The sequence below is a fragment of the Engystomops pustulosus genome, chromosome 2 (assembly GCF_040894005.1).
Source record: "Engystomops pustulosus chromosome 2, aEngPut4.maternal, whole genome shotgun sequence".
In the NCBI taxonomy this organism is placed as follows: Eukaryota; Metazoa; Chordata; class Amphibia; order Anura; family Leptodactylidae; genus Engystomops; species Engystomops pustulosus.
Genome location: NC_092412.1, coordinates 253,891,540 through 253,917,665, shown reverse-complemented (window position 1 = coordinate 253,917,665; position 26,126 = coordinate 253,891,540). Strand labels below are relative to the sequence as shown.

The following is a 26,126-nucleotide window of genomic DNA, read 5'->3' as shown; positions in this document are numbered from 1 at the left end:
TTCTTAGTTGATGGTGTCCATGGGGTAGATAACTTTAACTGCATCCATGTACATTCACTGACGGCAAGCGGAGATAGTCGGACATTGAAACACAAAGTATGTGTGAATCGTACAGACCTACAATGAACTTGTATTTCTAATAGTTTTTTTGTGCCTACAGCTCCTGTGCTGATGTTTCCATGGTAACAGACTACAAATTCATCCTGCGTAGTCTGATCTCGCCATCTCGCCATCTTCTGACCATGGAGAAGGAAGGCAGAGATAGAAGAGAGGCTGAGTGCAGGACCAGACTACACAGGATGTGTTTGTAGTCTGTTACCATGGTAACAGACACAGGCTTATAGTCTAAACAAAAAAAGATGTTTAATTAAAACTATTTTCAATTTTGCATCATTTGTACATTATATGAAGGTAGTCGATAAACCTGGACCATAGACCTGAGGGATCGGATGTTAGACGTCCGGTAAGGAGTTTTACCCTCGTGGTCAAGGACCGTGACTTTCCGACCAGGAACAGGTGACAGAAAACTGCTGAGCACAAGCAATAAAGTTATTTTGGCAGCCGCCGTCCTCGGTCAGCAGAATCCAGGGATGAATTTTCAATTTGCATTTCAGCGGCAGCACAAGCCGCAGAAACTGTTTTTCCTTTGTCAATTGTCCATTTAGAATTTAGACTCTTTATAAAACTGTGTCCTAGAGGATCCTATGGACCCCCCTACCCCGAGCCCACGGGCCCAGTAGCAACCCCTAAACCTACACCTCAAGCTACCAATCTGATCTCCATCAAACAGAACCTGTGGGAGACTCCCCCAAAAAACAGAGGCTTCACGGACCCCTAGAAGTGTGGTGGAAAACTAGGGTGTGCTCCCGCAGCAGAGAGAGTGAGTCTTCTTGTTGACCTTGCAGACTGTACACTGAGGACATGAGGGGTGTGTCCAATGATGTAGGGACTAGTCTGATGACTAGTCTGATGATATATGTCCAATGATGTGGGGGTTGGCCTGATGACATGAGGGGTGTGTCCAATGATGTGGGGGTTGGCCTGATGACATGAGGGGTGTGTCCAATGATGTGGGGGTTGGCCTGATGATATGAGGGGTGTGTCCAATGATGTGGAGGTTGGCCTGATGACATGAGGGGTGTGTCCAATGATGTGGAGGAATAGTCTGATGACATGAGGGGTGTGTCCAATGATGTAGAGGAATAGTCTGATGACATGAGGGGTGTGTACAATGATGTAGAGGAATAGTCTGATGACATGAGGGGTGTGTCCAATGATGTAGGCGCTGGCCTGATGACATTAGGGGTGTGTCCAATGATGTGGAGGTTGGCCTTATTACAGTATAGCTGTGTCCAATGATAAAGGGGCTTGCTTGATGACATGAGGGGTGTGTTCAATTATGTAGATGGCTGGTCTGATGACATTATGGGTGTGTCCAATGATGTAGGGGCTGGCCTGTTACTTAATGGGTGTGTCCAATGATTTAGGGGCTGACCTGATGACTTAATGGGTGTGTCCAATGATGTAAGGGCTGGCCTGATGACATTATGGGAGTGTCCAATGATGTAGGGGCTGGCCTGATGACATAAGGGGTGCATCCAATAATGTAGGGGCTGGGCTGATGACATAAGGGATTGCGTCCAATTATGTAGGGGCTGGCTTGATGAAATTATGAGAGTGTCCAAAGATGTAGGGGCTGCTTTGATGACATAATGGATGTGTCCAATGATGTAGGGGCTGGCCTGATGACAGAAGGGGTGTGTCCAACGATGTAGGGGCTGTCCTGATGATATTCTGGGTGTGTTTAATGATGTGGGGGTTGGCCTGACATGTTAGGGGGTGGGCTCAAAGACCTTTGTTAGTTATCATAATGTCCCAGTGCTGCGTGCTTTTTTATAGAATCATGAAATCTTTTTAGTTTTTATTTTTTTTTTTTTTAGCTGATTTCTTTTTCTTCATTCATCTCTAAAGCTAAATTCACCAACTCTGTAGATTTCCTGTTATCGGGGAGCAGTGCATTGTGGCGGCCTCCGATCACACGTCTGACAGCAGGGATGTCTCCAAGGGCGACCAGTAGAGTTTTACAAGCATCAGAATAGAAGGAGAATGTTTTTCCCGCTGTATTGGACACGCGTCGGCCATGTTTGCAGCGCCCCCCCCCTCTATGTAAATATGCCTAAGATTTGGGAAATTCTCTGAAGATCCTGATGAATGAGCTCCGCTGAGCTACAGATAAGCGCCTCAGCCGCGCTCCGGGCTTTCAATTCCAAAAAAAAGATAATTCCGACATAAACCACAGACTCGTTTTCCCGAAATTCAATTTGTTTTGTGCGCCTTAGTAAATACAAAGAGTCGGAACAAATGATCCGCGGAGTTAACTGTCCTGACCTTCCCGGCGTCGGAGAACTGAGTCTAGCGGGGGGGGGGCGCCGAATGTTTACACCGCACAATATTTATTTCCACAACCTTCCCCTAACGTAGAGACGTATCCGCTGCCTGCGACACCACTGCACAGACCCCACCGCTAAATGTAACCTACCCGGAGCGATACAGTGACAAAAAGAGCTGTGTCTAGGGAGGTATCTAAGCCCCCAAATGTGATACTGTCTGCTGAGACACCTTTCTAAACTATCATCTGCGGTACAGTCTCCTGAGACAATGTATCTAAGCCCATCTTGTAATGCGCTTTACGTTATATCTTATTCTGAAATGTAAGGGGCTGGTGTATCTAAGCCAGTTGTCATTGATGCTATATCCTGGTTAAGTGTATCTCATCCAGCATGTATAATGCTGCCTCTAGGCGCGTGATACAGTTTCCCGAGCCAGTGTATCTAAGCCTATCTTGTAGTACATAATTTTGACATTTCTGTGGCTGGTGTATCTAAGCCAGATGTAATTGATATTCACTGCCCTATGTGTAATACTTTTCTTGATTGTATCCTTGTTTCACATGTGATACAGTCTCCTGAAACGTGAATCTAAGCCACTCATGGATTATACTTGGAACCTGTCAACTTAACTGTCCCCTGGTTGAGTGTATCTAATCCATCATGTGTCATGTTTTCTATAGAAGGTATCTGTATATCATGTATGATAAAGTCTCGTGAACCAGTGTATCTAAGCCATTCTTGAATTATACTTGCTCATTGTATCTAATTCTGAAATTTTGTGTGGCTGCTGTATCTAAGCAAGTCATAGCTGGCTGGGTGGGTGTAATACTGTCTCTAACCTGAGCTGGTGTATCTCAGCCCTGGCTAGTGTATCTAGTTCTTGCTGTCGTGATACTGTCTGGGGAGCTATGTGTATCTATACCTATGATGTAATAATGTCTGATGCACAGGTGTATCTAAGCCAGTTATATGTGCTACTATCTCCTGGCTGAGTGTATCTAATCTGTCATGTGTTATAATAACTCCAATGTGTATATAAGTCTCTTTGTGATACGGCCAGCTGAGACACTTGTCTACACAACCTTTTTCTATATCGTCTGCTTATCCAGTGTATCTAAGCTCATTGTGCGGTACATCGGCCAGATGTCAATGTAATCAATGATGTGTGAGACTGCTGCTGATATTGTGTATCTAAGCTTATACCGTATGTTAATATCCACTGACCTGTGTATCTCATCATATGTGTGATAATATCCACTGACCTGTGTATCTAAGCATATAATGTGTCATAATATCCACTGACCTGTGTATCTCATCATATGTGTGATAATATCCACTGACCTGTGTATCTAAGCATATGTGTCATAATATCCACTGCCCTGTGTATCTAAGCCTATCATCTGTGTTTACGACTTATTGTTTTATTTAACTTATCCTGTGTTATATTCTCTACGCAGATGCTGTATCTAAGCCTTTTAACAGTAATGCTTTCTGCTGTATCTAGTATAAGTCATGCATGATTCTGTCTTCTTAGCTGGTGTATCTAAGCCTATCGCATGATAATATCCACTAACCAGTGTATTTAACCCTATTATGTATCATGTGTATCTAAGCCTATTATGTATAAACATATCAGGTGAGCAAATGAAGCCGAACATGTTGTGAGTTGAGACTGTTGTCTGTTTAGCTTGTGTATCCAAGCCATAGATTTCAGTGATAAATTTCTATCTGCCTACAGTCACCACTAGGGGGAGCTCAGTTCATCCAGATCTGTGTAATGCTTCCTTCCCCCTTGTGGTGGCGCTGCTGAGAGGTCGGATCTCGTCTGTTGGGTTTGCTGGACTGTAGCTGGGGGTCGGAGTCCCCCTTATAACCAGTTTGTCATCTCCTTCACCATATAAGGAGTACATTTTCCTGCAGTGTCACAGATTCTGGAGTTTTTTAGTGTTGTCGCCTCTCAGGATAATGCAATTATGCAAATGAAATGCGTCTCGTTAACAACCGCATCAATCTGCACATCTTCAGTGTCTGAGCCGCCTCCCGCTGCTTATAATCTACAACCGCAAAGTGGCGAATAATAGAGCGAGAGCGCAGAGTACTACTGCTGCCGCATACGTGGAAACCATCAACAAGATCCAGGGATCCAGACATTAACTCCACACTGCCCTGGACCACCAGGGATCCTCATAGTAACTCCTTACTGCCCTAGACCACCAGGGATTCCTTACTGCACTAGACAACCAGGGATTCCTTACTGCCCTAGACCACCAGGGATTCCTTACTGCACTAGACAACCAGGGATTCCTTACTGCCCTAGACCACCAGGGATTCCTTACTGCACTAGACAACCAGGGATTCCTTACTGCCCTAGAAGACCACCAGTGATTCCTTACTGCCCTAGAAGACCACCAGTGATTCCTTACTGCCCTAGAAGACCACCAGTGATTCCTTACTGCCCTAGAAGACCACCAGTGATTCCTTACTGCCCTAGAAGACCACCAGTGATTCCTTACTGCCCTAGAAGACCACCAGGGATTCCTTACTGCCCTAGAAGACCACCAGGGATTCCTAACTGCACTAGACCACCAGGGATTCCTTACTGCCCTAGACCACCAGGGATTCCTTACTGCCCTAGACCACCAGGGATTCCTTACTGCCCTAGACCACCAGGGATTCCTTACTGCACTAGACCACCAGGGATTCCTTACTGCCCTAGACCACCAGGGATTCCTTACTGCACTAGACCACCAGGGATTCCTTACTGCCCTAGACCACCAGGGATTCCTTACTGCACTAGACCACCAGGGATTCCTTACTGCACTAGTCAACCCCTAGAAATCTTAGTAATAACCATGTAGCGCTCTACAAGGGATCTCAACATTAACCCTATACTTTACGTGTACACTAAGAAATTTAATTCTAAGTACCTACTGCCCTAGACCACCAGGGACCCTGCAATCACCTCTTTACCTTCCTAGACCACCAGGGATCTGATAATCAGTGCTTAATCTACCAGGATTTTGTACATCTTCATACTGCCTTAGACCATGGACTTTTTACTTCCCGTAACCCCAGAACTTGACATATAGTTCATAAAGCCCCTAGACCATTAGGGATATTGACATTAAGACCTTGACCACAAGGGACTATGAAGCCCCCATCTGGGCCCATGAGATAAAGTACTTACCTCTCAAGACCACCAGGGACATTAAATAAAGCCATTATTGCTCTATACTACCAGGGACCCTGAGCAAAAAAACCCTAATGCCATAGACCACCAGGGACCACAAGATAAAGTCCTTACCTCCCTTTACCACTAGAGACCAATAAAGTCCTTTTCTCCCTAGACCACCAGGGACCATGAAATAAAGTCCTTATATTCCCTAGACTACAGGGACTATGAGATAAAGTAATTTATTTTCTCCTTAGACCACCAGGGACCATGAGATAAAGTCCTTTTTTCCCTAGACCACCAGGGACCATGAGATAAAGTCCTCAAACTACCAGGTACCATGAGCTAAAGTCCTTACCTTCTTAGACCACCAGGAACCATCAAATAAAATCCTTACCTCCCTAGACCACCAGGGACCTCTAGTTGAGACCATTACTGATGTTAATTCATGAATTAATATTACAATGTTATAGGACATTAGGTAAAATCATTGAGTAGAGTTGTTCTGTGAAGATGAGACACGTTTTTTTCCATTCTGATGGGGTAGCAGAGGTAGTGACTGTGATCTCCCTCCGTATATGCTGAATGTCTGTCTATAAGGATGTGTGTGACCCCCGGGGGGGCTCCAGCTTCTCTCGGCAGGATGATAATTATCCCTTCATTTCACCTGTTTCCTGATTATTGACTTGTGGTCAGTGGTCTCGCTGGGGCCGGGGATGATTGATGACTTCCCCGCTGCGGTTCCCCGGGCTCAGCTTCTCTCCTGATCTCTCTCATCCCTTTAATTAATGTTTTCTTCAATCTATGAAGTCGTTACAAGACCAGACTAATGGAGCGCAGAGATGCCACTTGTATAGATGTCAGGGACAAGCCACATGAGACCTAGTGATTGCCACCGCGCCACCACCAGCCAGTCAGAGACAGACGGCTATAGAGAAATGGAATCATTCTCATATGTAGCCGCGTCCCTTTAAGTCATTCATCTTTCCGTGTCTCTTATCTTCAATGGATGTATTGTTCCTGGAGAGATGTGTAATCAGACCTTTGTATATGTTGTTAGTAGCAGCAGGACTGTGATATATGGATTTATATTCCAAGATTGTAGTGCTAGGTGTATGTCCTCACACTGCTGTGCTCTGTGCTCTCTGCAGCCAGTGTTATGTATTGTCTCTGGAGAGATGTGTAATCAGACTTTTGTGTATGTTGTTAGTAGCAGCAGGACTGTGATATATGGGTTTATATTCTAGGATTATAGCTTCTGTTCTTACACTGCTGTGCTCTGTGCAGCCAGTCAGTTATTAACCTTGGAGAGATGTGTTACCTTATCTTTCTGTATGTTGTTAGTAGCAGCAGGACTGTGATATATGTATTTACATTCCAGGATTGTAGCCTCTACAAGTGCGCTTGGGGCATGCCCTCACACTGCTGTGCTCTGTGTTTTCTACCACCAGTTTTATTTATTGTCCCAGGAGAGATGGCTCACACTGCTGTGCTCTGTGCAGCCAGTCAGTTATTAAAGGGAACCTACCACCACAAATCTACCTATAAAGGTAGATTGGGTGGTAGGTGGATCAATGGGACGCGAGGATAGTCCTTTTAAGGGCTAATCCTCACGTCCCCACACTTTTTTGTTAACTTTTATTAGACTTTTATGCAAATTTACTTATGCGGCTACTGGGGCGTGGAGTGGCCGCATCTGAGGTTTCATGGCGCGGCTACTCCACGCCCCAGTAGCCTTTTTTCCCCTCCTACTCACCCATCTTCCGCACGCAGCTCCGCGTAGCTGCGCGCCCTCGTCTGGCGATCCTGCCGTCTGCGCATGCGCAGAAGAGCAGGCCCGCGCCTGCGCGCTCACTGCTCCGAAACAGGCATGGGACGGCAGGATCGACGGATGAGGGCGCGCAGCTACGCGGAGCTGCGCGCCGAAGATGGGTGAGTAGGAGGGGAACAGAGGCTACCGGGGCGTGGAGTAGCCGCCTCGTGTAACCTCAGATGCGGCTACTCCACGCCCCAGTAGCCGCATAAGTAAATTTGCATAAAAGTCTAATAAAAGTTAACAAAAAAGTGTGGGGACGTGAGGATCCTCACGTCCCATTGATCCACCTACCGCCCGATCTACCTTTATAGGTAGATTTGTGATGGTAGGTTCCCTTTAACCTTGAAGTGATGTGTATTCTTATCTTTGTGTATGTTGGTAGTAGTAGCAGGACTATTATATATGGATTTATATTCCAGGATTGCAGCTTCTCCAAGTGCACTGAAGATGTTTCCTCACACTGCTGTGCCCTGTGCTCTCTGGATTGAACTGCCCTGTTGTGTGTCTTTCCCATAGACAGGGATCATATATCGGGAATAGATAACATGGTTACATTAGTGTTCAACTAAATTGTAGACAATGTTGCAATTTCCTGCTGCACGGAACCCAACTAAATAGTAACACATTATTACACTGAGAGCAGCACTAACAACCATAAAGCGATATATGCCGAAAAGACAGAAGAGGAGGGATTTAAAGGGCTGAAGTAGAGGGAAGCGATGATTTGTCGTGAGGAGGATTCGCTGAATTATGTTACCAAAGTCAAAAACTCTATTCTCCCTTTTGTGTGTGAAATTTTGATAAATCCCCTGAAATCGCGGCTCTTGTTTGGCTGTCATTAGCAGAAACGCTTCCGTCCAGTAATTATCCCTCGCTGCTCGTCCTGAATAATTCCGAGCATTACACGGAGTAATTATTGATGTCATCCGCCAGCCGGGGACTGTCTGCCCTTCATACGCCGCAGAAAGAGGAGGAAATTACAGAAATGTCATCACTGTGTCACCCGTACCGGACGCCGTACAGCAGAGGGCGTTTAACCTTCGCAGATCTCAAGAGGTTAATGTGCCAGCGGCAGCCGCCTGCCCGTGCCTCTCGCTGTGTGCAACCACTTTGTGGAAATGGGCACCGCAGAATCTGGGCCGGCTGCCACACACCTGAAACCCACTGAACTCATTAGGTTAAACAGACTTCATTATATTGGTGGGAGGGAAGGCGGCCATTGCCTGGAGGTGACTTCCCGGGTTGTCGGACCTATGGAGGAGGCCGCTCTGACTACTGGAGGAGGCCGCTCTGACTACTGGAGGAGGCTGCTCTGACTACTGGAGGAAGCCGCTCTGACTACCGGAGGAGGCCGCTGTGACTACCGGAGGAGGCCGCTCTGACTACCGGGGGAGGCCGCTGTGACTACCGGAGGAGGCCGCTGTGACTACCGGAGGAGGCCGCTGTGACTACCGGACGAGGCCGCTGTGACTACCGGAGGAGGCCGCTGTGACTACCGGAGGAGGCCGCTCTGACTACCGGGGGAGGCCGCTGTGACTACCGGGGGAGGCCGCTGTGACTACCGGAGGAGGCCGCTCTGACTACTGGAGGAGGCCGCTGTGACTACCGGAGGAAGCCCCTGTGACTACCGGAGGAGGCCGCTGTGAATACCGGAGGAGGCCGCTGTGAATACCGGAGGAGACCGCTGTGAATACCGGAGGAGACCGCTGTGACTACCGGAGGAGGCCGCTGTGACTACCGGATGACTACTGGAGGAAGCCCCTGTGACTACTGGAGGAGGCCGCTGTGACTATTGGAGGAGGCCACTGTGACTATTGGAGGAGGCCACTGTGACTACTGGAAGAGGCTGCTGTGACTACTGGAGGAGGCCGCTCTGACTACTGGAGGAGGCCGCTGCTGCTATGACTGCTGGAGGAGGCCGCTGTGACTACTGGAGGAGGCCGCTGTGACTACTGGAGGAGGTCGCTGTGACTACTGGAGGAGGCCGCTGTGACTACTGGAGGAGGCCGCTGCTGCTATGACTGCTGGAGGAGGCCGCTGTGACTACTGGAGGAGGCCGCTGTGACTACCGGAGGAGGCCGCTCGCTCTGACTACCGGAGGAGGCCGCTGTGACTACCGGAGGAGGCCGCTCTGACTACCGGAGGAGGCCGCTGTGACTACCGGAGGAAGCCCCTGTGACTACCGGAGGAGGCCGCTGTGACTACCGGAGGAGGCCGCTGTGACTACCGGAGGAGGCCGCTGTGACTACCGGAGGAGGCGGCTGTGACTACCGGAGAAGGCCGCTCTGACTACCGGAGGAGGCGGCTGTGACTACCGGAGGAGGCGGCTGTGACTACCGGAGGAGGCGGCTGTGACTACCGGAGGAGGCGGCTCTGACTACCGGAGGAGGCGGCTCTGACTACCGGAGGAGGCGGCTCTGACTACCGGAGGAGGCGGCTCTGACTACCGGAGGAGGCCGCTCTGACTACCGGAGGAGGCCGCTCTGACTACCGGAGGAGGCCGCTCTGACTACCGGAGGAGACCACTGTGACTACTGGGACAGAATCTACACTGTGGACAGTTGTGGCTATTGGGAGAATCGGTGGTCTACTTTACTTCTTAGATAAGGGAGTGTGCCTGGTACTGCTGGGACCCCGTGGAGCATACTCCTGTGGACTCTGGGTGGTGCCATCAGAACCTTTGGGGTGTATATATATATAACAGTGCATTGTGATCCCTGTCATGTGTGGATGAAGTGTCTGGTGCACACTTATCATGTGATGTTTAAGGACAGGAAATCGCTGATGGAGAGTCGGGGGTCTAGTCGCTTCTATACAGGACGCTCTGTATATTATGTTACGCGTCGTTCATTGACTGAATGATCTCACACAAGACCTTGACAATCTTTGTCACGCAGATTCTCTTCTATTCCTCACCTTTTGTTACATCAATTGCGTATAAATATAGAGGAATGGCGCTCGGTGCCCCAGGAGGATCGGATCTGCTTCATCACCATAAAGAATAATTTTACCTCCACCTTCAGCGCCAACTCTTTTGGACCTTTAATAGGTTCCAAGATGCTGGTTATGGGGTAGCTGTGATTTTCTCTCTAACCCCTAATATTCCCGAGTAGTTATTGTTTTAGATCTCTACGGCCAACCCTGGACCACCTATCTGACACCAGATTAGCATAATTTCTATACTCATTATACTAAGTAGGGATCTTCTGTCACATGGACAGTGCTGGACCGCGAGATGATGAACAGTAAGCAATGAAAAATATGTATACAATATACTATATACAATATACAACTACATACATGATTATCCATATCTTTATTATTATTATTATTATTATTATTATTATTATTATCCATATCTTTGATTGTAGACATGGGGGGTTGTAACACTTATGTGTGATGATGCGAGGGATTGTAATGGGATCTAACACAACCCCACTTTTCTGTGTAATGTGGAAGTCTAACTCAACTCCATAGTTCTATGTGATGATTCAGGGGTCGTAATGGGGTCCAACACAACCCCACAATTCTGTTTTATGGAGGTAAAGTGTCTGATACAACCCATGTTTCTATGTGATGACATAGGGGGTTGTTATGGGGTCTAACACAACCCCACGTTTCTGTGTGATAACCAAGGGATTATAATGGGATCTAATGCAACCTTACATCTTCAAATCCTGTTGTCAGTGACAATCCACAGACCATCAGAAGACCCCCAGCATCAACAGACCCAAGCACACTTCAGCAGACCACAGGCAGCCACCAACATATCCAATTGTCCTTTTCACTTAGTTTATTCAACTTTCTGCTGACCCCAACAACCTTTAACAGACCTCAGCCCTCCATCCACTCAGAGGGTCCTGTCAACAGACTGCAATAAGTAGACCTCAGCCCCCTTTAGAAAGTCATTATGATTTGGAGGAGACCCCTACACACCTAAACAGACCTTCCGCAGGAATCTGAACCCTTCAGGTGACCTCAGCACAAGATAAACAGATCCCAGCACCACATGCAGTCCAATACCATTTACACCCCCCCTTGAATCCCTTCAGCAGCCCTCCTCCAGTTATAGTCTATGTACCAGGCTCCTCCTGAGGAGTCTACATGCACTCCCTTGACGTATCTCCAGAGGGTGTAGACACCATTGACGTCTTGAGACATCATCCGCAGATGTTCTGAATGTGAACGTGTTCCTCAGACGTCTTTGAACAATTACTCAGCTCTTCATCATCGTCTTTGGTACCCTGTTGCCCGTTGCCGTTTATTTTTGGGCCCGGTTTTACGACTTTAGACGTCTTAATGGTTATTCTCAGTTTTTTTTCGTCAGATCTTTTTGTTCTTCTTTAACACAGTGCGATGATTCACTGAGGAGACAATAGAAAAATCACAGCTACAAAACATGTAATCTGTACATAGACGGTGTATATTCAGGGTGTATGTATCATTTTGGTCCAATTTAAAGGGGACCTTTCCCCACCTCTTTTAATTCTCATTTTTTGCCTTTAATATATAGGCCCTGCTCCACCGATTACAGCGCAGTTGGAATTTTTTCTCTAGCCCGTATCGTTCCTGAGTAATCTGTAATTGTAGTTCCCGCACCCAATATGTCAGTAGGGCAGTCCTGGGTTGAAGCACCACCCACCTGACAAACAAAAACCTGATTAGCATATTGGTTGCCAAATCTTACGGCAGTGATTGCTCAGGAATGGTAAGGGCTAGAGAAAAAATTCCAAAAGCGTCGGAATCAGTGATGCGGCACCTATTAAAGGTAACAAAGAGGTGGAGTTATTAAAGGTGAGAAATGGGCTGTCTTAAGGGGGTCCTGTGTTTACATTAACTATTTTCTATGCCTCATGGCCTTTGTAGTGGACAACGCTTTATACAAATAGGGTGGTGGGTGAAGTATGGTAACCCCAATGCTTTTGGTTATGCTTCTTGCACCTCTGATACTGTGTCAGTCCTTACTGTAGTTAGGTATTCTATTCCTCCCTATGGATGGTCCAGTTGTGATAAGTTTATACGTCAGCTTACAAGCCGTAACTCATGAATATAATAATGATGAATCCGTAATGCTGCCCCAACGCATTGAAGTAACACAATCCGTATAACTGGTGCGGCGCTATACGAATGTGCTTAAAGATCCGCCTTGGCATCGCGACTCTAACACATTAGTAAGTGGCCTATCTGACAAATAGCCAGCTCTCCATCCCGTCCTGCCGAGATTCCTGGAAGGAAGAGATAACACTCGGGGACGGTCGCAGGGAGGTGATTGGTCAGCGCCTCGTGTACACAGCCGGACGCCGCTCATCCTGTAATTGTAGCGGAGCCGTAACCATGGCAGACGATGCGCCGCAGTATTACCTCCTGGAGGACATTATATAATGGCGCAGGTAGGGGGGCACTTATTTCCAGAAGTGCGGAAATAATCCTGAAACTAGAAGGAAACAGGTTTTCAAGGAGAATCACGAAAATAAGGAACCTTGAAGGACAATCATTTGTGTCGGGTCTTTTGGTCCCTGCAGCAGGATCTGTCTATTAGACTCCAATCCTGTAATCAGTCTATATATCTATCTCATATATTTCTATTATCCTTCTATCTATCTCATATCTAATCTATCTAAATATTTATCTCCAATCTAATTCTAAACCTAATTATCTACCGGTAATTCTAATTTATTTTCTGTCCGTCTATATATGTCAAAATATCTATCTATCTATCTCCTATCTATCTATCTACCTCCTATCTATCTATCTATCTATCTATCTATCTATCTATCTATCTACCTCCTATCTATCTACCTTCTATCTATCTATCTATCTATCTATCTATCTATCTATCTATCTATCTATCTACCTTCTATCTATCTATCTATCTCCTATCTATCTATCTGTCTATCTATCTATCTATCTATCTTCTATCTATCTATCTCCTATCTCCTATCTATCTATCTATGTATCTATCTCCTATCTATCTCCTATCTATCTATCTATCTATCTATCTATCTCCTATCTATCTATCTATCTATCTATCTACCTCCTATCTATCTACCTTCTATCTATCTATCTATCTATCTATCTATCTATCTATCTATCTATCTATCTATCTATCTTCTATCTATCTATCTATCTATCTATCTACCTCCTATCTATCTATCTATCTATCTCCTATCTATCTATCTATCTCCTATCTATCTTCTATCTATCTATCTCTATCTATCTATCTATCTATCTATCCATCTATCTATCTATCTACCTTCTATCTATCTATCTACCTCCTATCTATCTATCTATCTATCTTCTATCTATCTATCTATCTATCTATATATCTATCTATCTATCTACCTTCTATCTATCTATCTACCTCCTATCTATCTTCTATCTATCTATCTATCTATCTATCTATCTCTCTCATATCTATCTATCTATCTATCTATCTATCTATCTATCTATCTATCTCCTATCTATCTATCTCCTATCTATCTATCTATCTATCTATCTCCTATCTATCTATCTATCTATCTATCTATCTATCTATCTCCTATCTATCTCCTTCCTATCTATCTGTCATTCTCTGTCCATCGATCTGATGGGTGATGCTACAGTTTTCCCCATGACCCCATTGTCTCAGCAGTTACAAGATGCAACAAGAGGAGAGATGTAAGTCCTGATACATTACAGAAATTTCCTCTGACCGCTGCGGACCCTGGACAGTGGGAGTGCGGTAAATCATGTTCTGGGACCACGGGACTGAAAGCGAGATCCAGGGACCAAGATATATGGGGATAGCTAAGAGACAGCAGACATATAAGTATTCACACCCCTTACACTCCATCATTGGATCAGTTCATAGACATTTACCTTGGTATTTCATAGATCAGTGATGGCAAACCTTTTAGAGGCCGAGTGCCCAAACTACAAGAAAGACCCGCTTATTTATCGCAAAGTGCCAACACAGAAATTTCATTTGTGATTTATTCTCCCTTCTCTGTCACAGCTTTCATTGATACCAGCCCCTGAGGACACCAATAAAGCAGAAAATAGTCCCAGGTAGAGCTGTCACTTTAAAATAGCTCTGTGCACAGCAAGTCCTGGGCTGTCTGGGACTGCAGGAAGATACCTGGAGTCATCTCTGGTGATGGCCTGAGTGCCCACAGAAAGGGCTCTGAGTGCCACCTCTGGTACCCGTGCCATAGGTTAGCCATCACTGTCATAGATGGTAATGTATAAGTAGTGATGTATAAGTATTCACCCCTTATCTTTTATCATGTTATCAGTCCATAGAAATCTAATCTGCAATGTCATTGATAAAGTATCAAGCCCGGCCCTTTACCATCGGAAATCAATGGATGCAAAAGAATTCACGCTCCTAACTATTCCTGGTATCAATCAATAGTAATCAAGTAATAGTAATCAATCATAATATAATAGATAAGTTTTCAACCCCCTTTCTCCTTACATCTAGAAACAATTTGATGTATAAATATTCACATCCTTCACCATCTTTACCATTGGATTTAGTATCGAAACTAACATTGTAAGGTCATAGAAAGTACTAGGGTGTGTAAGTATTCACACCACCTTTAGAAGCGAGAAGAAGCTGCAGTGAGGAAAGGAGAAGCTGCAGTGTGCGGTGCAGGGAGGAGAGGAGAAGCTGCAGTGTGCGGTGCAGGGAGGAGAGGAGAAGCTGCAGTGTGCGGTGCAGGGAGGAGAGGAGAAGCTGCAGTGTGCGGTGCAGGGAGGAGAGGAGAAGCTGCAGTGTGCGGTGCAGGGAGGAGAGGAGAAGCTGCAGTGTGCGGTGCAGGGAGGAGAGGAGAAGCTGCAGTGTGCGGTGCAGGGAGGAGAGGAGAAGCTGCAGTGTGCGGTGCAGGGAGGAGAGGAGAAGCTGCAGTGTGCGGTGCAGGGAGGAGAGGAGAAGCTGCAGTGTGCGGTGCAGGGAGGAGAGGAGAAGCTGCAGTGTGCGGTGCAGGGAGGAGAGGAGAAGCTGCAGTGTGCGGTGCAGGGAGGAGAGGAGAAGCTGCAGTGTGCGGTGCAGGGAGGAGAGGAGAAGCTGCAGTGTGCGGTGCAGGGAGGAGAGGAGAAGCTGCAGTGTGTGGTGCAGGGAGGAGAGAAGAAGCTGCAGTGTGTGGTGCAGGGAGGAGAGGAGAAGCTGCAGTGTGTGGTGCAGGGAGGAGAGGAGAAGCTGCAGTGTGCGGTGCAGGGAGGAGAGGAGAAGCTGCATGTGTGGTGCAGGGAGGAGAGAAGAAGCTGCAGTGTGCGGTGCAGGGAGGAGAGGAGAAGCTGCAGTGTGTGGTGCAGGGAGGAGAGAAGAAGCTGCAGTGTGCGGTACAGAGAGGAGAGGAGAAGCTGCAGTGTGCGGTGCAGGGAGGAGAGAAGAAGCTACAGTGTGCGGTGCAGGGAGGAGAGGAGAAGCTGCAGTGTGTGGTGCAGGGAGTAGAGAAGAAGCTGCAGGGTGCGGTGCAGGGAGGAGAGGAGAAGCTGCAGTGTGCGGTGCAGGGAGGAGAGAAGAAGCTGCAGTGTGCGGTGCAGGGAAGAGAGGAGAAGCTGCAGTGTGCGGTGCTGGGAGGAGAGTAGAAGCTGCAGTGTGCGGTGCAGGGAGGAGAGAAGAAGCTGCAGTGTGCGGTGCTGGGAGGAGAGTAGAAGCTGCAGTGTGCGGTGCAGGGAGGAGAGGAGAAGCTGCAGTGTGTGGTGCAGGGAGGAGAGAAGAAGCTGCAGGGTGCGGTGCAGGGAGAAGAGGAGAAGCTGCAGTGTGCGGTGCAGGGAGGAGAGGAGAAGCTGCAGTGTGTGGTGCAGGGAGGAGAGGAGAAGCTGCAGTCAAGGAGCCAGGAAAGGAGAGGATTTATTTATTTTGTATCTGCTCTGGGGTCTGCACTATTATTCTTTGCACTGCAGTGTTCCTGGGGGGTATTTATTGCTGTCTTGTGGTATTTATCATTTCTGGGGTGTCATTTTGTTCTGTACTGCGGTTGTTGGGGCGTCTAGGACGCTGGTTACTGATACAGCCCCTTATGACAAAGTGGCCCTTGGACCAATAAATGTTGCTCACCCCGGACCTAAATCCTTAGATCAGGAATAGAACAGACAATGAGAGGAAATGTCATCATTTTATAGCCCTGACCCCACAGCCCGGGTTTTGCATCAGTCATCAGTTTTCACACCCCTTTATCTGGGACATCTTATATTACAACCACTCTACTATTGGTTAAAAAATTATTGTTAAAATGACATGGCCGGTGGCAAACTGTACAATATTCTAATTTCCTTCCTGAAATATGTAGCGGAAGATTTCAGTTCCTTTAATGACGATATTTCATGGTAAGGATCCTGACAGCACGTTCCTTAAAGGGCTCATTAGCGCGGTGCAGATTGTGTGGGGCCCTCACCGCCAATCACATCCCAGCTTTGATCACGACGCTGATCAGATGCTCATTAAGCCTCCACTCGTCGGAGGTCCCATCTGTGACTGAAGGGGTTAATGTACAAATCCAGGGAAGGGGGTTTAATCTAAACCCTAAAGCTAATCAGGACATCACCATGGCTACCTGAGGCGGAGCGGGGATTTATCTTCCTCGTGTTCCCTTTAATTGCCAGTAATGTGTTTCCCTAATGTCTCATCTTCCCGCGACCTAAAATACCCGACTAATGGGGGGGGACAACCACCCGGAACGGCTGCGCCTCGTTAATATTTGCAAAGTAGGATAAATCCCCACCAAAAAAATCACTAAAATTTGCAAATTCCAGCTGATTATAGACGTTTTACTTATAATGCAGGCGCTCCTTTTATAGGGGACGTCCCCAGTGCTCTGCAAGTGATGACATATATTGGGTAATATGGGAATCCCGGGATCATCAACGATCAGATCACAACAAGTGTTTCCCTACAGCACCACCGCAGGCAACATAAGGTATTACACAGTATTGATGGGTCCTCCAAAGACAACACCCTTTATATCTAAGGATGGAGGTCCTGATTTAGGGGGATTTTAAGGTTGTTGTTCCCCCTTACAATAGAAGTACATCTATTTTATAAATCTGGGGATTATGATAGTGATTTGAGGAGGTCACACCCCCAGTTTTCCCATTCTTTTTTACCACAAAAACTGGTAAGGTGGGTTAATTAAAACTGTACAGTGGGACATGCATTGGTTACAGCCTCCCCTAACTAATGAAATGCCCAGCAGCCTCCCCTCACTAATGAAATGCCCGGGAAAAGGAAAAACAAAAACAACAACGGGAGAGGACGGCGCCTCGCGTGATATCGTAAAGACAAGTAGGTGCCAAATGTGGTGAGAGAATGGGTGCTCACCTGGTGACCACTTGTGGGTAAGTGGTTTTATTTTATCCAATAGGAAGAAGATTTCTTGTTATTTGTTCAAAAGGTACAGTTTAAGGTTACTGCAGCAACACGTAGGCTCTCTAGAGGACCGGTAGCCAAAGGCACCGTAACGTAAATGGTACAAAATGAGAAAAAAGAGAGAAAGCCAGGTGGTTGCGCTTGTAACCAAAAGATGTAGGAAGGAATAAGTAGAATGGAATCTTCTAGGGTAGCAAAGGTTCACAATATTTATTGGTAGCAAAAGATCCAGCTACCAATAAATATTGTGAACCTTTGCTACCCTAGAAGATTCCATTCTACTTATTCCTTCCTACATCTTTTGGTTACAAGCGCAACCACCTGGCTCTCTCTCTTTTTTCTCATTTTGTACCATTAATGAAATGGCCAGCAGCCTCCCCTCACTAATGAAATGGCCAGCAGCCTCCCCTCACTAATGAAATGGCCAGCAGCCTCCCCTCACTAATGAAATGGCCAGCAGCCTCCCCTCACTAATGAAATGCCCAGCAGCCTCCCCTCACTAATGAAATGCCCAGCAGCCTCCCCATCACTAATGAAATGCTCAGCAGCCTCCCCATCACTAATGAAATGCCCAGCAGCCTCCCCCTCAATAATGAAATGCCCAGCAGCCTCCCCCTCAATAATTAAATGCTCAGCAGCCTCCCCCTCAATAATGAAATGTCCAGCAGCTTCCCATCACTAATGGAATGCCCAGCAGCCTCCCCTCACTGATAACATTTCCAATATTCTCCTCCACTACTGAAATGCCAAGCAGCAGCCCCTTTTTATATAAAAAAAAATAAATCAAGTACTTACCTCTGGTTCTCCTTCGTCACGGCTTCCTGTGTAACGGGTAGAGACAGGTGCAAGTGCTCTGCCCACAAACACACACTATGATGTCATCAGGTGGCGAGAACATGGTGGCCGAATGCTTGGACCCGTTAAACACAAACCCAAAGAGAGAAAAGGAGCTTTGGGGAGCATCGGGGGTAAGTACTAAGTTTTTCATATAATTGTGCTGAAAAATTAGGCACAATAGAAATTCCAGAATCAGCAATGATCAGTCAGAAGAAAGTGTTCTGTTTTCTTGCAGCGGCATCAAAGGTGATATAAAGTAATACACATCTCTCATTGATTTTTCTAACGATGGAGCGGAAGAGCCCTAAATGGCTGTTTTAGCATGGTTTTCCTAAATTCATACACCCCTCGTAAAGGGGTTTGTCCGTGAAAGAAAATTCTCAAATTTCAATCCCCTAGTGATGTTTACACAATAAAGGCTGCTCAGTGTAAAATTCCAGAGTGTCTCTAAGCAGACACTTCATGTCTCTTCTATGAGATGCTGTGTGCTGACAATGTGCTTATATTATCAGGGTATAGGTTTATCTACACTTTCATTTAGCTTCTGAACATTCTACTAGTATCTGACACATAAAAAGAAAGATGAGACAGATCAGAGATGATGAGGACCAAGAGATGCATATTACACATGACATTCTCAGCTCTGCTATCACAGCCATAACATAAACTGTTAGGTCTGCTGTGCCTCCCTCCCCTTCTCTGTCTGTAGCTTGTACAGTAAGTCTGTGCACGCTGCTTGCTGGCAGGAAGTCTGTGTGTGTGTGTGTGTGTGAGCTCGTCTTGGAATGCAGAGAGAAGATCAGTGCAGCGTCAAACAGGAGAAAAATCTGTCCTGCCCGACCCTAGACTTCTGATTTAGGGTCGGATCCCAGTACAATCGAAGAAACGGATTGGAATTATATCTTTGAAATGCTGTACTTTTGTTAATAACAGTGAATTAGAGAATATGTTATTTTGTTATATTGAGTATATTTAAGAATCTTGTTTTTGTGGGAAGAATACCCCTTTAATGCACACAAAAATCCACTTTGTATCCCGGTGGTGGTCAGCCCCCCAATCGTTATTTGATGATACATCCCAGAAGTAGACTGCCATTAAATGCAATGAGGATACTAGAACCTCCAGCAATCTGATAGTAGCATGTGTTTAGTTTCCAAACAGCGCCCTCACAGGCCACATGAAGTATTAGTCCTCCAGAAACTAGGCTCATTACAAGAAGGAGCACTGACCGTAACGACCTACACAACAGAAGCTTCACATCAGACAGAATACATTCACTGCCAGCAAGCAGAGATCTTAATATCAAATTGAAAATCGATTACATAGTCCTGAGACTTCACATTATACATTGATTCCATTTTCTCAGTGATGTTAAGTCATCACATCTCCTCTAGTTACATCCAGAGCTGCATTCACAATTCTTCTTGCTATATCCGTACTCCGTGACCTACTGTAACTATTGACCCTGTCAGCTGAGCAATAGGAAATTTGGAAGAAATGTGAATGGAGCTTTGGCAGTGACTGGAGCATTATACATGATGTCTGCTATGCATAGTAGGTGGTGACGTATATGTGTCAGGGTTGGCAGTGTGGGTGTTCCAGGACGGGATGGGGTGAGGAATATGGGTTACTCGCCTTATAAATAGCTCGGCTCCTCAGCTGCAGGTTGTGCGTATACTTGTCGTGCTCCATCTATTATTCCTGCGTCTATAAATATCAGGCGCGGCGGTAAATATGCCTTTAAGGATTTCTCGCTTAATTTTAGAAAGTAGGTTATGACGGGAGGACAGGCCATTAGGAGGCAGCGTAATTATTTCCTAGAAGTTCCTTTGTCTTTGTGCTCTTGTGGGAGTGGAGTGTTCCCAAATACCGTGACCTGGAATTTTTGTCGTATCCTGGACCACAGAGAGTCTCCCCGGAGACCTGTCGGTAATCATGACCCATTTTGCTCAGCCGGCACACATCTATGTAATGTACTGCCGGCCTGCAGAGCATCACATCACCTGTGACTACTATTGCACCCTGCTTTATTTCATGGGGGGCACTGTGACAAGCGATACATGGGGGCACTGTTCATAGGTAGCAGTATTATAGTAGTTATATTCCTGTTCATAGGGAGCAGTATTATAGTAGTTATATTCCTGTACATAGGGGGCAGTATTATAGTAGTTATATTCTTGTACATAGGGGGCAGTATTATAGTAGTTATATTCCTGTACATAGGGGGCAGTATTATAGTAGTTATATTCCTGTACATAGGGGGCAGTATTATAGTAGTTATATTCTTGTACATAGGGGCAGTATTATAGTAGTTATATTCTTGTACATAGGGGCAGTATTATAGTAGTTATATTCCCGTACATAGGGGGCAGTATTATAGTAGTTATATTCCTGTACATAGGGGGCAGTATTATAGTAGTTATATTCTTGTACATAGGGGCAGTATTATAGTAGTTATATTCTTGTACATAGGGGGCAGTATTATAGTAGTTATATTTCTGTACATAGGGGGCAGTATTATAGTAGTTATATTCTTGTACATAGGGGGCAGTATTATAGTAGTTATATTCCTGTACATAGGGGGCAGTATTATAGTAGTTATATTCCTGTACATAGGGGGCAGTATTATAGTAGTTATATTCCTGTACATAGGGGACAGTATTATAGTAGTTATATTCTTGTACATAGGGAGCAGTATTATAGTAGTTATATTCTTGAACATAGGGGGCAGTATTATAGTAGTTATATTCTTGTACATAGGGGGCAGTATTATAGTAGTTATATTCTTGTACATAGGGAGAAGTATTATAGTAGTTATATTCCTGTACATAGGGGGCAGTATTATAGTAGTTATATTCCTGTACATAGGAGGCAGTATTATAGTAGTTATATTCTTGTACATAGGGGGCAGTATTATAGTAGTTATATTCTTGTACATAGGGGCAGTATTATAGTAGTTATATTCCTGTACATAAGGGGCAGTATTATAGTAGTTATATTCCTGTACATAGGAGGCAGTATTATAGTAGTTATATTCTTGTACATAGGGGGCAGTATTATAGTAGTTATATTCCTGTACATAGGGGGCAGTATTATAGTAGTTATATTCCTGTACATAGGGAGCAGTATTATAGTAGTTATATTCCTGTACATAGGGGGCAGTATTATAGTAGTTATATTCTTGTACATAGGGGGCAGTATTATAGTAGTTAAATTCTTGTACATAGGGGCAGTATTATAGTAGTTATATTCCTGTACATAGGGGGCAGTATTATAGTAGTTATATTCTTGTACATAGGGGGCAGTATTATAGTAGTTATATTCTTGTACATAGGGGGCAGTATTATAGTAGTTATATTCCTGTACATAGGGGGCAGTATTATAGTAGTTATATTCCTGTACATAGGGGGCAGTATTATAGTAGTTATATTCTTGTACATAGGGGCAGTATTATAGTAGTTATATTCTTGTACATAGGGGCAGTATTATAGTAGTTATATTCTTGTACATAGGGGCAGTATTATAGTAGTTATATTCCCGTACATAGGGGGCAGTATTATAGTAGTTATATTCCTGTACATAGGGGGCAGTATTATAGTAGTTATATTCTTGTACATAGGGGCAGTATTATAGTAGTTATATTCTTGTACATAGGGGGCAGTATTATAGTAGTTATATTTCTGTACATAGGGTGCAGTATTATAGTAGTTATATTCTTGTACATAGGGGGCAGTATTATAGTAGTTATATTCCTGTACATAGGGGGCAGTATTATAGTAGTTATATTCCTGTACATAGGGGGCAGTATTATAGTAGTTATATTCCTGTACATAGGGGACAGTATTATAGTAGTTATATTCTTGTACATAGGGAGCAGTATTATAGTAGTTATATTCTTGTACATAGGGGGCAGTATTATAGTAGTTATATTCTTGTACATAGGGGGCAGTATTATAGTAGTTATATTCTTGTACATAGGGAGAAGTATTATAGTAGTTATATTCCTGTACATAGGGGGCAGTATTATAGTAGTTATATTCCTGTACATAGGAGGCAGTATTATAGTAGTTATATTCTTGTACATAGGGGGCAGTATTATAGTAGTTATATTCTTGTACATAGGGGCAGTATTATAGTAGTTATATTCCTGTACATAAGGGGCAGTATTATAGTAGTTATATTCCTGTACATAGGAGGCAGTATTATAGTAGTTATATTCTTGTACATAGGGGGCAGTATTATAGTAGTTATATTCCTGTACATAGGGGGCAGTATTATAGTAGTTATATTCCTGTACATAGGGAGCAGTATTATAGTAGTTATATTCCTGTACATAGGGGGCAGTATTATAGTAGTTATATTCTTGTACATAGGGGGCAGTATTATAGTAGTTAAATTCTTGTACATAGGGGCAGTATTATAGTAGTTATATTCCTGTACATAGGGGGCAGTATTATAGTAGTTATATTCTTGTACATAGGGGGCAGTATTATAGTAGTTATATTCTTGTACATAGGGGGCAGTATTATAGTAGTTATATTCCTGTACATAGGGGGCAGTATTATAGTAGTTATATTCCTGTACATAGGGGGCAGTATTATAGTAGTTATATTCTTGTACATAGGGGGCAGTATTATAGTAGTTATATTCTTGTACATAGGGGGCAGTATTATAGTAGTTATATTCCTGTACATAGGGGTATTATTATAGTAGTTATATTCTTGTACATAGGGAGCAGTATTATAGTAGTTATATTCTTGTACATAGGGGGCAGTATTATAGTAGTTATATTCCTGTACATAGGGGGCAGTATTATAGTAGTTATATTCTTGTACATAGGGGCAGTATTATAGTAGTTATATTCTTGTACATAGGGGCAGTATTATAGTAGTTATATTCCCGTACATAGGGGGCAGTATTATAGTAGTTATATTCCTGTACATAGGGGGCAGTATTATAGTAGTTATATTCTTGTACATAGGGGCAGTATTATAGTAGTTATATTCTTGTACATAGGGGGCAGTATTATAGTAGTTATATTTCTGTACATAGGGGGCAGTATTATAGTAGTTATATTCTTGTACATAGGGGGCAGTATTATAGTAGTTATATTCCTGTACATAGGGGGCAGTATTATAGTAGTTATATTCCTGTACATAGGGGGCAGTATTATAGTAGTTATATTCCTGTACATAGGGGACAGTATTATAGTAGTTATATTCTTGTACATAGGGAGCAGTATTATAGTAGTTATATTCTTGTACATAGGGGGCAGTATTATAGTAGTTATATTCTTGTACATAGGGGGCAGTATTATAGTAGTTATATTCTTGTACATAGGGAGAAGTATTATAGTAGTTATATTCCTGTACATAGGGGGCAGTATTATAGTAGTTATATTCCTGTACATAGGGGGCAGTATTATAGTAGTTATATTCTTGTACATAGGGGGCAGTATTATAGTAGTTATATTCCTGTACATAGGGGGCAGTATTATAGTAGTTATATTCCTGTACATAGGGGGCAGTATTATAGTAGTTATATTCTTGTACATAGGGGGCAGTATTATAGTAGTTATATTCCTGTACATAGGGGGCAGTATTATAGTAGTTATATTCTTGTACATAGGGGGCAGTATTATAGTAGTTATATTCTTGTACATAGGGGGCAGTATTATAGTAGTTATATTCCTGTACATAGGGGTATTATTATAGTAGTTATATTCTTGTACATAGGGAGCAGTATTATAGTAGTTATATTCTTGTACATAGGGGGCAGTATTATAGTAGTTATATTCTTGTACATAGGGGGCAGTATTATAGTAGTTATATTCTTGTACATAGGGGACAGTATTATAGTAGTTATATTCCTGTACATAGGGGACAGTATTATAGTTATATTCCTGTACATAGGGGGCAGTATTATAGTAGTTATATTCTTGTACATAGGGGGCAGTATTATAGTAGTTATATTCTTGTACATAGGGGGCAGTATTATAGTAGTTATATTCTTGTACATAGGGGGCAGTATTATAGTAGTTATATTCTTGTACATAGGGAGAAGTATTGCAGTAGTTATATTCCTGTACATAGGGAGAAGTATTATAGTAGTTATATTCTTGTACATGATAATGATCTGCATAGTATTAAAGATACAATCCTGTGTATATGGTAAATGGGTTCTATACTTGTTCTGTGTATTGTGTATCACATGAATTGTACATCAGCTATATATAATGGGTCTTGTGTATCTGCCCCCATTGCTCTGCTTTGTGTACTGGTTATGATGGGTAATGACTGGTTCTGTGTTCTCCTCCCTCAGGTGTGTCCCACGCGGTGCAGGTGACGATGCCTGACCACAAGAAGTCGGTCATGCTCTTCCAGTCCACCTTGTTGCGGTGCCATTACTCCACCACCTCCTCGCAGCCCGTCCTGGTGCAGTGGAAGTACAAGTCTTTTTGCCAGGATCGTACAGAGGAGGCGCTGGGCATCGGAAAACCGCCAAACAAAGCCAACATGGGGGGCAACCAGTACCTGGACTGTGCCGACGGCAGCCGGACGGTGCGACCCGTGGCCTCCAAACTGGGAGACAGCGTGACCCTGGGAGACTTCTACAAGGGGCGTCCGGTCACCATTGTAAACGGTACGTTAGCTTTTAGTATACTGGTCTCTTAAAGGGGTTGTCCTAAGACTTCTGGTTATGCTTAACCCACATAATAGGGGCCATCACATGCATTAATGGGGATTCCCACGTGAATTTTACTGTGTAGCTCAGGGGCACCTGAGGGTTTGGTCCTCCGTATCATAAAATACAATTTTAACTGATTTAAGAGTAACATGATCAGAAAATGTCAACTGTGTAACAACATATCCTTAGAAAATGTCCTCAGTATCTGATTAGTGGGGGGGTCTGACACCCAGAACCCCCACAGATCAGTGTATAAGGAATGGAACAGGAAGCAGACAGCGCCGTTCTGTCTGTAGTGGTCAGACCAGGTTACTGCATACCAGCATATATTCATTTTGATTGGAGCTAAGGTGCAGCTACTCAGTATCACCACTACACAGAGACGGCGCTGTCTACTTCCTGTGCCATTGTTATCAGCAGGTGAGGACATCTTAACTTGAAAGGGGGTGTCCGACCCCCACCAGTCTGATATTAGAGGTTTATACATAATATATTCTAGATTACTCCTTTGTCATCGCCCCTCATATTTGCAGTTTTCTGTACATTCTATTCTATGATTTTATTATGTATCGGATCCTTTAATAAAAAGTAGCAATTTTCCTGTAAATTATGTAACAAACGTCAGCCCCGCCCCCTCCCAGTCTCCCGGATCTAATCCTGCAGGACCGCGATCACTGATGGAAAGCGAGATAACGAGCGGCTCGTTACAGTCGGCAGAGCTGGATGCGTCATACATTGTATTATACTGACTAGATCCTGAAAAAGCTGGGTCTCTGCCAATATGGAAATTGTAGTAGGGACGTGTATTAGAGCAAATCTACCGGCTTAGACCGAGCTGGGACTGGAGATTCAGGAGTAGCAGAGCTGATGCCG

At 44.4% G+C, this 26,126-nt stretch overlaps 1 protein-coding gene across 5 annotated transcripts in view; it reads left to right on the top strand.

Annotated features, from left to right (window-relative positions):
• The window catches only part of ILDR2 (immunoglobulin like domain containing receptor 2), a 162,443-nt gene that overhangs the window by 59,598 nt on the left and 76,719 nt on the right, over nt 1-26,126 (top strand). For all 5 annotated transcript variants that reach the window (XM_072138888.1, XM_072138885.1, XM_072138887.1 and 2 more), the window contains exon 2: nt 24,888-25,208. In XM_072138888.1, the coding sequence (XP_071994989.1) occupies nt 24,888-25,208 (321 nt within the window). The remainder of the gene's footprint in view (nt 1-24,887; nt 25,209-26,126) is intronic.